The sequence below is a fragment of the Asterias amurensis genome, chromosome 9 (genome assembly GCF_032118995.1).
Source record: "Asterias amurensis chromosome 9, ASM3211899v1".
Taxonomy (NCBI): Eukaryota; Metazoa; Echinodermata; class Asteroidea; order Forcipulatida; family Asteriidae; genus Asterias; species Asterias amurensis.
Window position 1 is genome coordinate 9,029,655 of NC_092656.1, and position 11,983 is coordinate 9,041,637.

At 39.2% G+C, this 11,983-nt stretch overlaps 1 protein-coding gene across 1 annotated transcript; it reads left to right on the plus strand.

Annotated features, from left to right (window-relative positions):
- The first annotated feature begins 953 nt into the window (after window positions 1-953).
- Window positions 954-9,933, plus strand: LOC139941414 (glycosylated lysosomal membrane protein B-like). Its single transcript, XM_071937893.1, has 7 exons — window positions 954-1,103; window positions 1,969-2,256; window positions 2,745-2,927; window positions 3,403-3,630; window positions 4,514-4,615; window positions 5,507-5,673; window positions 7,679-9,933. The coding sequence occupies exons 1-7, from the start codon at window positions 1,023-1,025 to the stop codon at window positions 7,848-7,850; spliced, it is 1,221 nt and encodes a 406-aa protein (XP_071793994.1). The 5' UTR covers window positions 954-1,022; the 3' UTR covers window positions 7,851-9,933.
- The last annotated feature ends 2,050 nt before the right edge of the window (window positions 9,934-11,983 follow it).

Below are 11,983 nucleotides of genomic sequence, written 5' to 3' on the forward strand. Positions count from 1 at the left end.
TAATGGGGAGAGGTTGGTGGTATAAAACATTGTGAGAACAGCTCCCTCTGAAGTAACATAGTTTGGGAGAAAGAAGTAATTTTCCACGAATTTGCTTTCGAGACCTCAAGTTTATGACCGATTGAGCTCAAATTTTCACAGGTTTGTTATTTTATGCATATGTTGAGATACACCAACTGTGACGGCTAGTCTTTGACAATTACCAATAGTGTCTACTGCCTTTAAGACACTGGACACCTTGTCAAAGACCAGTCTTCTCACTTAGTGTATCCAAAACTTGGAATCAATTGGTTTATTTTAAAGAAAAACACCCTTGTCACACACAATCAAAATCAAATATTTTAGTGGAAAATTACTTCTTTCTCAAAAACTACGTTACACGAGACTTTGCATGAGAGAGAGAGAGAGAGAGAGAGAGAGAGGGGGGGGGGGGGGGGGGGAGGGGGAGCCGTTTCTCACAACTGGACATTGGTAATTGAATGATGTATCAAAAGCCCCAAACTTTCAAACAAGGAAAAATTCCAGAGACATAGAGACATAAAGCCTGGTTCATAATTCAAGTCGCATAATTTTTATTAAAAATTGACATCTAATGATGAAATTTGTTAATAATTGGACTATTTGTGACTTGTGTGCATTTAAACATAATGATGCTTAACAATCAATAAAATCTGTGATTTTTAACCCATAAAACAGTAACAAATTGTTTTGGTAATTTTGTATTAAATCATTGGGGGCGAAGGCCAGCGATTTTTTTCCCCAAACGACTGCAATACTTTTTTGCAGCAAATTTGTGTCCACACAGACTTTATGACATTGTGGCCTGTTTTGGTTTGGGGTTTTGAGAAGGTCTTCAACCAAGACTAGTGCCGCGTCTGCGTGCGCCTTGACTGAAGGCTAGCTTGGCGGCTGGCACGTGATCCAGATCACCTGACATATCGCAACATCAGCGCTGCAGCTTCTACAATTTTCACAGAGAGAGTGTGCACCGTGTGTCCACACAAAATTTATACTTAGGAACGATGGCAGTTGGAAGGCATTTTCCGCTCATTCTTTGTACCATTCTGATATTATTCGTAAATGATCTGGTTGCCGACAGAAAGGTAAGATTGATTTAATTCTACAGTTACTACAGTGGTGTGTAAATCAGACGTAAAGAAAACGGAAAAGGCACCGTCCACGTCCTTAACTTGTTCGTTGTGCGCGCAGTCCAGTAGTAGGCTACTTCTGAGCCGACGATGCGGAACGAAACCAAAATAGTTGTAGGAGTAGGCATGTAGTTTTAGAGTAGAGTGTTATTGCCGCATGACACTTTGTCGGCATGCAGTGTCCCAACACCTTCAGCCCAACAGCACACGGTGGGCGAGGCGCTACAATGTGCCCGCCCGTGTCATCAATTCAATGATCATTCAAAACTTTTTTTAACCATTTTTATTTACTTTTTGAAAATCAGCAAAAATAAAATTAAAAAAATACTTGTTTAGTTGGTTGCTTGGTTGGATTGGAAAGGGACTGTCTCAAGCACAATAACTTTTTCCATTCACATACCAACTCAACAATTACATGAGCAAAATTGTACTGTGTATGCAGTACAATTGCGTCTTGCAAGTGATGAGTTATCATTGCATTGTCATATCATACATCGGTTTAAAAAACAACTAGACACACGTCATCAGTCACCATGGTCACTTATCAATCAGTTATTGTCCCACCCTAGACCCGGTGACTGGGGCGCTAGATTCGTGCGCCCAATTAATTTCATAAAGCTGTTAAGCAGAAAATACTGCTTGGCAAACTTTATGGTACTTTGGCTGGTAATCTATTTTTGTTACGCATTACTTTTCTTTGCTTGGCAATTTTTGTGTGCTTACACAGGCCTTATGAATTTAGGCCCAGGAATTAGTGTTACCGGGTGCTTTGGAATTTTAACAGTTGTATATTTTTTCTTTCTATGTTTACCACCACCAGTTAAGCATCACATACAATGAACAGTGCAACATTCCACAATGCCAAGCCAGACCCAACCAGACAAGCTATGTGAACCTGGTTCACGTCTCAGCGAGGGGTACGAACGACACCATTCACTTTCTGTGGAGTTCAATCGGCGCCCCTTCTGTACTCGTAGTGAGAACGACGAACTTGGCTGTGCTTCAAATTAACTGGGAGGATTTGATTCAGAAGAACATGAAGACGGGCTCGATCTCATTCAGGCCGAAAGAAGACGTCTTCTATGCCTCGTCTCTCATGTTTTCTAAGGTAATAAAAGTTGGTAGTAATAGGCAATTCGTCGTCAGTGTCGAGGAAGAGTTTCTTCACAGATAAAAAAGTTTATTAGGGTTGAGGTAGTTAGTGCCCTGGTCATTGGGCCAATATCATTCCTTTAATCTTTCTCAGATCCCTTTTTAAACATCAACCTCTACCCTCGCTGGTACCCATTTATACCGCTGCGAGAAGAGAAGCCATCGTAGTAAAGAATCTTGCCCAAGGACAGAAGTGTCAGGACGGGGATTTCAACCCAAACTCTGATGATTTAACCACAAAAACTTGAATTTGATGTTCTAAACCCCTCAGCCATGAAACCCTACGGATAAACAATAAAGAATTGTTTCAATTTAGGAAAAAAGGTTTAAGAATTCATTGATTTATAACTTTAAAAAAGTGTGTGTAAACAGCCATTTAGTTTTGAAATTCTCTTTACACAAAGTTAACTAAATGTTCTTGTATTTTATTTTTGATACTTGCAGTTGATAGAATTCAACGACACAACCGACGAGGGGATTTTAACCAAAGCAGATGTGGTAAGCATAACTGATCTGCAGGAGATGCAATGGCAGAACACAAACACAACGATGGACACCAAGCAACATAGCGCGGTACTCAACACGACGCTGGGACAGCAGTTTGGACACGGAACCTTGTCATGGCGTGTGAGTACCTCAGTTATGACATGGTTTGGATACTTTTTGTGCGCCACTTAATGCAAACGTCCACAGATTTACGTACACGGTTTATTGTTCGGACATGGAACCTTGTCATGGCGTGTGAGTACATCAATTATAACATGGTTTGGGTACTTTTTGGTCGGCCGCGCGATGGTCGTGCGATAGAAATCTTGCGCGTAATTCTAAGACTGAGGCCTAAGAACTGTGTCTTTTTATGATTGCGCGTCAAGATTTCTATCTTGGATGTGTTCAATTTTTTTAATTTTTATATTGTGTTTTGAACTTTTGTTATCGACTTCAAATCTTCAGCCTTTGGTAAAAGCAGCTGGAACAATTTGGATTTTCCTCCCACATCTAAAACTTCTCCATCTCCTATATTCACCCTGTTATTTCAGCCTGTAAGATGTAATATGTGTAAGCTAAAAATAATGCATTTTTGTTATTGATTTCAAATCTTCAGCTGACTGCATTCAGTGAGAGCAGCCGGTACGAGACCCTGCCGTACCTGCAGCACACCGAGAACAGCACACAGCTTGATCTGACCATGCAGAACCTGACGTCCAAGTACCCAAACTCACGCTTCGCCGTTGAGGTCATGGTGATGGGTACCGGTGTGACAAAGACGGATGGGATTCAGCTGGAGGAGAAGATTACCATTGATGATGAGTATACACCTGCCGTCTTTGCTGTGAGTGTTTTTCAACATTTCAATTTGTTTTGTATCAAAATGTCTTGCTTTATAAAGGCACTGGACACAGTTGGTAATTACTCTAAATAATTGTTAGCATAAACTTACTTGGTAACAAGCAATGGAAAGCTGTTGAAAACATTGTGAGAAACGGCTCCCTCTGAAGTAACATAGTTTTCGAGAAGGAAGTAATTTTCCACTAAAATATTTAAATTTGATTTCGCGACCTCAAAGTTAGATTTTGAGGTCACAAAATCAAGCATCTGAAGGCACACAACATCAGGTGACAAGGGTGTTTTTCCATTCATTATTATCTCGCAACTTTGAAGACCAATTGAGTTCAAATTTTCGCAGATTTGTTATTTTGTGCATGTGTTGAGATACAGCAAATGAGAAGACTGGTCTTTGACAATTACCAATAGTGTCCACTGCCTTTAAGGACCCAAGTGTCACGTCTGGGACTCAAACCACCACAATAAGAAAGAGAATACACTGCACAGTATGCACTGCACTTATCGGTCACAATAAGAGGTGCAGTTTACTTGCCTCCATTTGCAGTGATGCTGACTATTAAGTTTTAATAATGATGACACAAAAAACTCAGCGTGGATGACACAAGATGCTTCGTTTTAGAAAGGGCAAGGGCACCAAGGCATGTTCTCCTTTGTTATGGGCAGTGCATGAGGAAGTTGTAAATTTTCTACTTGAGCATTTCAAGAGCACCAAGGCAGTGACCAGGGGGGCATGGAGGCAATCGCTTTCTTTGCCCGTGTGACAGATCAGGCCTGGAGTCCCTCTCCATTTTATGATAACATTTGTCAATTTTTTTCACTGGTATCATTGAAATTTTTCTTAATCAACTCTTGAATATTTGTTTTTCTAGACCTATGATCTTAATCTACCTAGCTTACCAACAGGCAGCTACTCACAGTGGAAACCGGTCTGCTATACAAAAACAAATCGAGCAATGGAAAATGCCAGACACGTAAGTTGTGTGCAAATACAATTTTGTATGTAAAAGATGGAACCAAAGTGAAGGTTATCTATGTAGCATTAAGCCCGATTCATACATGTACTTCCTGCGAATGCATAGTGAATTTGATGTCACAAACCTCCTTTTGCAGCGATATTCGCAAGTGAGTTGAGCAGAGTTGAACTGTGACATCAACATTAGTATCACAGTTGCATTAATTCGCACTCGCATGAACCGGGCTCTATCCAGAAACATTTAAAAGTATAGACCATGTGAACTTTGTTTACAATAAGTGTGACTTTGTACATTCTTTGAGTATTCTGGCGGGCACGAGACTGCACAGGTCATGTGGGAAAATTGACATTTTTTGTCATAATTTGCACATGCACATGAATCCAAGAATTATGAAAGTAAAAGCTCAACAAGTTTTGAGATGTGCCTCCTTTCATCATATCAAAAGTTGATAAGAATTACACAGTGCAATCTCCATAGAATACAAGATTTTATGATTTCTTCCATTAGGCTGTATACAAATCGTGCCTGCAGGAAGTCCAGGCATAGTGGCTCTAGTGTAAACATGTGATGTCAAAAGTCACATCGTCTATACCTTTGATTTTTGAAACCATTTGATTGTCTAAAATTGCAAGATAACAATTAAAGAAAAATCACCCTGGTCTCACGAAGTTGTTTGCTTTCAGATGCTTGATTTCGAGACCTCAAATTTGTGGAAAATTACTTCTTTCTCGAAAACTACCTCACTTCAGAGGTAGCCATATCTCACAATGTTTTATACTATCAACCTCTCCCAATTACTCATTACTCAACTCAGGAAGAGTTTTGTGAAATTGACGGCAGGCCTGCTACTGAGAACTATCCTGTCTTTGTTTTTTGTTTATTCTTTAGGTTTCTTCATACAAACTTGAAAACTCGATGGATCTCCATAAGATGCCAAATAAGAGTATTGCTCATGCATATTTCTCTGAGGAGATCTTCCAACAAGCTAGCGCTGTCAACGTGTCCTTTGGCATCGCTCAAGATGGATTCTACAAAAAATCTAATTATTCAAGCTGGTAATTTATAAGATTTTTTTGTCTTTTGTTTTGCATTAGCGTTCATTTTTATCAAGGCCGAGTGGATAACAGTATGACTCAAGCTCTAGTGTTTCTGATCAATTGTCAGGTTAAATATTAATGCTGCGTCATTGGGACGTAAAGCGGTAGATCTCGTGTGTTGTGTATTGCACGTAAAAGAACCAAGTGCACTCATCGTAAAGAGAAGAATATGTGCGCACACGTATGCAATGTCATGAAACAAATCGCGAATATGTGCGCACCTGTATGCAATCTCGTGAACCAAATCGTGAATATGTACGCACACGTATGCAATTTCGTGAACCAAATCGTGAATATGTGTGCACACGAGTGCGATTTGTTTTGCAATGTCGTGAATTTTATTGCATACCATGTTGCATACCATTAGGATGATGTCATAGTTGTGGATAATTTGTTACCGATCTAGGGAGTACTGTGGCGCTACAGCAGGCTCCCTCTGTAAAGCATGTGTATACCCAGGAACTTGGCACCAGGCCTAGGACGACCACACGCCTCGCTTGCCTCACAACAAAGACTACTGCTGCAATGACTACCGCTTATCTCACTGTTGGAAAGAAACCCCCCAGATCATTAGACATTTTATTCAAAGGTATGCAACATGGTATGCAATAAAATTCACGACATCGCAAATAATATTCGCAGACGTGTGCGCACATATTCGCGAATTGTTTCACGACATTGCATACGTGTGCGCACATATTTGCGAATTGTTTCACGACATTGCATACGTGTGCGTACATATTTGCGAAATGTTTCACGACATTGCATACGTGTGCGCACATATTCGCGAATTGTTTCACTACATTGCATTCGTGTGCGCACATATTTGCGAATTGTTTCATGACATTGCATACGCATGCGCACACGTTTGCGATATGCGATGTCCCTTCAGGGCCACCATACCCTGGTGTTCTTGGTTTGATGGGCAGCATATTGCACGATAGCACCTTGTGAACCATAACATGGTGCTATGTAAAAGGAGTAGTTCGCCCTGGTGTTCATGGTTTGATGGGCAGCATATTGCACGATAGCACCTTGTGAACCATAACATGGTGCTATGTAAAAGGAGTAGTTCGCCCTGGTGTTCGTGGTTTAATGGGCAGCATATTGCACGATAGCACCTTGTAAACATAACATGGTGCTATGTAAAGGAGTAGTTCGCCCTGGTGTTCATGGTTTGATGGGCAGCATATTGCACGATAGCACCTTGTGAACCATAACATGGTGCTATGTAAAAGGAGTAGTTTGCCCTGGTGTTCAAGGTTTGATGGGCAGCATATTGCACGATAGCACCTTGTAAACCATAACATGGTGCTATGTAAAAGGAGTAGTTCGCCCTGGTGTTCTTGGTTTGATGGGCAGCATATTGCATGATAGCACTTGTAAACTGTAACATGGTGTTTTAAAGGAATGAGTCTCATAGGCTCCACATATCTTGCAGAAAATATTACTGATCGCTTTGATACGCCCCTAGGGGTGTTATAAAGCGCTTTGTAAGAACCCATTATTATTGTTATTATCTTCAAGTACGCGCTAACCCTCCAACCAGCTTCGCAGAATGGAACCTATATTGCACGGCTAATATCACTACCTGCGTCTTTTGTGTTCACGCGCCAAGTTTTCTTTAAGACAAATACGTTATCACACGCGCGCTCGTGGAAATATGGAAAATATAGCGCGTCTGCGTCCCATATCCATATGGGACGCAGAAGCGCTATATTTTTCCATATTCGCGCTTGTGTGATAACTTATACTATATCAACTTGTTACCAAACCTCCTACCACTCATCTGCGTTTCCCATGGGATGGTGACCAATTGTAGAGTTGCTTAGATATCTGAATTTGTCCAATTCGTTGGAGTTGACTAAACCACTGCAGTTTTTTTTCTCTTTATGCAAGTCGCCCAAAAGGCTTCAAGTCTGCATTTTCTTTAACAAATACTATTGAATTTTTATTTCCACAGGTCTGTTACCGTTGGTTATGGAGACGCTCCCCAGGAAAGCATGTCGCTTACCGTATATATTGTCATATCGGTAGGCGTCGGACTTCCCGTTCTTGTTGTCATATTCGGGGGGACAGGAGTTTGCGTCTTAAATCACCGTAAGAAGAAAAGGCAAACACTAGAACTCAACTGAGAATCGAGGTATTGAGATTAATTTTCTTATTTTCTAGACATCTTGAGTTTGCATTGTTGAACTGAAGTTTTATATTAAGTTTCACTCTTGATTTTGTAACAATTTTTTTCTCACTTAAAATCAAGTGCAATGTGATATTGTGCAAGTCTTGCATATTTAAAATGAGACTTTCCTAGTGGGGAAATCGTATACTAGACAGACAAGTTCTATTTGAACTTACAACATAGTGTACCAATGTGGCAAAGGTCTAATGAACAGGACTCAATTTCTGGTTGCCACATTAAAGGAACCTTACAGAATTGGTTTTTGCTAACAAAACAGTTGCTGGCAGTGTAAGCACTTTATGTAGTCCACCAAATACATAAACTGACAAACCTGTAGAAGTTTGAGATCGATCGGCCATCTGGGTCACAAGAAAATAGTGTAAAACTGATTACAAATTTTTGCATTGCATCGATGCCAAGATAAATATGAATAAAACACTCACTGAGCGATAAACTCCAAACGCGAGGTTAGATTATTTGTTTCTCATCAAATATGACACTTCAGACAGAAATATTTCAAGGGATGTTTTCAACTATCATCATCATTAGACCATGTAAGTTTGATGTAAATCTGTGATCTTCAGGATTTATGTTTCTTACCAATTCTGTAACGTTCCTTTAAAGCCATTGGACCCTTTCGGTAAACAGTATTGTCCAAGACCCACACTTCGTGTATCACAACTTCTATATCAAATAACAAACCTGTGAAAATTTAGGCTCAATCGGTCATCGGAGTCGGGAGAAAATAACGGGAAAACCCACCCTTGTTTCCGCACGTTTCGCCGTGTCACGACATGTGTTTAAAATAAATCGGTAATTCTCGTTGACGAGAATTGATATTGTTTTACTGTTTTCTCATAAAGTAAAGCATTTCATGGAATAATATTTCAAGAGAAGTATTTCACCACTACCTTCTGTAAACCCTGTAAGTTATTTGTAAATCTGTGAACTTTTTTTTTTTCTGTACCGAAAGGGTCCAATGGCTTTAAGTCATCTGGGTGTGGGTTCGAATCCTGGTCATGACACTTGTGTCCACTTGAGAAAGACAAATGACTATTAAGTTGCTTCTCGTAAATGGTCGGGTGCCTGTGAGAGCAGAAATTGTTTGTGTGATTGATATAAGCAGGCAAAATTTGTTTTCCTACTCTAGTCTAATTTCCAAATTCTTGGCCCTTGGAAAAAACAGAAAAGTTGTGACTAAAGGCAGTGGACACTATTGGTAATTACTCAAAATAATTATTGGTATAAAACCCTTCTTGGTGACGAGTAATGGGGAGAGGTTGATGGTATAAAACATTGTGAGAAACGGCTCCCTCTGAAGTGCCATAGTTTTCGAGAAAGAAGTATTTTTCCACGATTTTGATTTTGAGACCTCAGATTTAGAACTTGAGGTCTCAAAATCAACCATCTAAACGCACACACCTTCCTTGGTGTGACAAGGGTTGTTTTTCTTTCATTATTATCTCGCAACTTCGATGACCGATTGAGCTCAAATTTTCACAGGTTTGTTATTTTATGCACATGTTGAGATACACCAACTGTGAAGGCCAGTCTTTGACAATAACCAATAGTGTACACTGCCTTTAAATGTCTATGAAAGCCTACACCGTCTAAGAAACAAATATCCTGCCTGTTAATAATGTTATCCTGTTATAGAGAGGTGACATTCATTCATGAACTTTGCAGCACTAGCTGTATAATCCCTACAATGCCCAGGGAGCTGAGATGGTATAAGGAAAGAAATTAATAGTGATTACTGTTGTTCTTGCCCTGTAATAAAATAGCTTGAAAAGTCTATTGTCATACTGTACATCATATGAGCAAGTACAAGTACATGTAGGTCAGCCTGTATGAAAAAAAAAAAAAATTCCTACTCAATTTTCTATGAAGACATAGTATGAAAACAAAATGGTAGAAAAGAAATCCAAATTTTGCACTTGCCTTTCACATTCATTGTTAAAAAAGACCATATTTAAAGGAACACATTGCCTTGGATCGTTCAGTTAGTCTTTGAAAAGCGTTTGTAATCGTTTGTTATAAAATGCATGTGATTAGAAAGATATTTTTGAAGTAGAATGTAATGATCCACACAAGTATCACTCGAAATTGCATGGTTTTTCCTTTTATCTAGTCGACTAACACGGTCGGTCATTTATGGGAGTCAAATTTTTGACTGCCATAAATGGCCGACCGTGTTAGTTCGCAAAGTAAAAGGAAAACCACGCAATTTCGAGGCACATTTGTGTGGATCATTGTATTCTACTTTTTCTACAGCATATTTCTAACCATATGCATTTTATAACAACGGATTACAAGCGCTTTTCAAAGATCAACTCGACTGATCCGAGGCAACGTGTTCCTTTAAACGTTCAAGTTAGTGACTGTTATTGTTGCATGGCAAATTTGGGGCTGGAAGCAGCCTTAAAACCTCGAAAAAAGTGCCCTAATGATGAAATGAGGTACGCTATACGAACAAGTCTCTCATTTGAAGGTGTAATTGTCTGTTTAATTATTATTCTAAGGAATTATTGAGTTAAAAGTCAAATTAAATTTGATTATGTCGAGTAAGCTTTCATCTTTCTTCACCCTGCATCTTGTTGTAGTACCTGTTGGGTTTGTTAAAAGAAAATGTTTGATTTACTGTTCATGTGAACTAATGTATTTGGTGGCATTGTTGGCTTGTGCACAAACCGCTCGCCTCTCACCAAGGTGACCCTGGTTTGTTTCCCGGCCACGGCCATGTGTGAGTTGAGTTGTGCGTTGAGTTCTCTGCTGTGCCACGAGGGTTTTCCAGACCATCCGGTTTTCCTCCCTTGGTGAAAATCAAATACTTTCGATCTTGGCTGTGCTCCGTGGTCATAATGGGTTGATGTGGCTGGCAGCCAAAGGCGCCCTTGCATGCCTGCTTCTCAAACACGTTGTAGCTGCGTCCTTCGCAATTCAGCTCTTAGTTGCGAGTAAGGATGATAAGCTCCCCCAAATTATAAGCTGCTAAAAGTACGGTGTTAATGTTACCATCTGCTTTCCATAGTCAATCTGTCATTTTGAGGAAGTCAATTCCAAAAGTGTGTACAACTTAAGTGAAACGTATTCCTTGCTAAGAATAATGACCGAATTAAGTTGGAATTTGGTTAAAAGAACACAGGGAATGCCTTGTTTTTTTTTGTCAATTTGGGCTAAAATCAGATAAAATTGCGAGGGGTAAAACCTGCATTTTGTTGACGAAATTGGACCAAAATTTGATTAACTCACTAGGGCGTTTTTTTATGAATTTGGGCTGAAATTAGATAAATTTGCAAAGGGTAAGCCTTGAATTTTTGATGAATTTGGGCTGAAATTAGATAAATTTGCAAGGGGCCTTGCATTTTTGATGAATTTGGGCAATTGATGAATTTGGGCAAAAATCAGATAAATTTGCAAGGAGTAAGATTTGCATTTTTGATGAATTTAGGCTAAAAATCAGATACAATCGCAAGGGGTAAGCCTTGCATCTTTGATGAATTTAGGCTGAAAATCAGATAAAAGTGCAAGGGGAAAGCCTCGTTTTTTAAAATGAAATTTGGCTAAAATCAGATAAAATTGCAAGGGGTAAGCCTTGCAGTTTCTTTGAAATTTAGTCTATAATCAGATAAATTTGCAAGGGGTAAGCCTTGCATTTTTAATGAAATTTAGGCTAAAATCAGATAAATTGCATTTTTGATAAATTTAAGCAAAAAAAAATGATAAAATCGCAAGGGGTAAGCCTTGCATTTTTTATGAAATTTAGGCTAAAAACAGATAAATTTGCAAGTGGTAAGCCTTGCATTTTTGATAAATTTAGGCAAAAAAAACTGATAAAATCGCAAGGGGTAAGCCTTGCATTTTTGATGAGTTTAGGCTAAAATCAGATAAATTTGCAAGGAGTAAGATTTGCATTTTTGATGAATTTAGGCTAAAAATCAGATACAATCGCAAGGGGTAAGCCTTGCATCTTTGATGAATTTAGGCTGAAAATCAGATAAAAGTGCAAGGGGAAAGCCTCGTTTTTTAAAACGAAATTTGGCTAAAATCAGATAAATTTGCAAGTGGTAAGCCTTGCATTTTTGATAA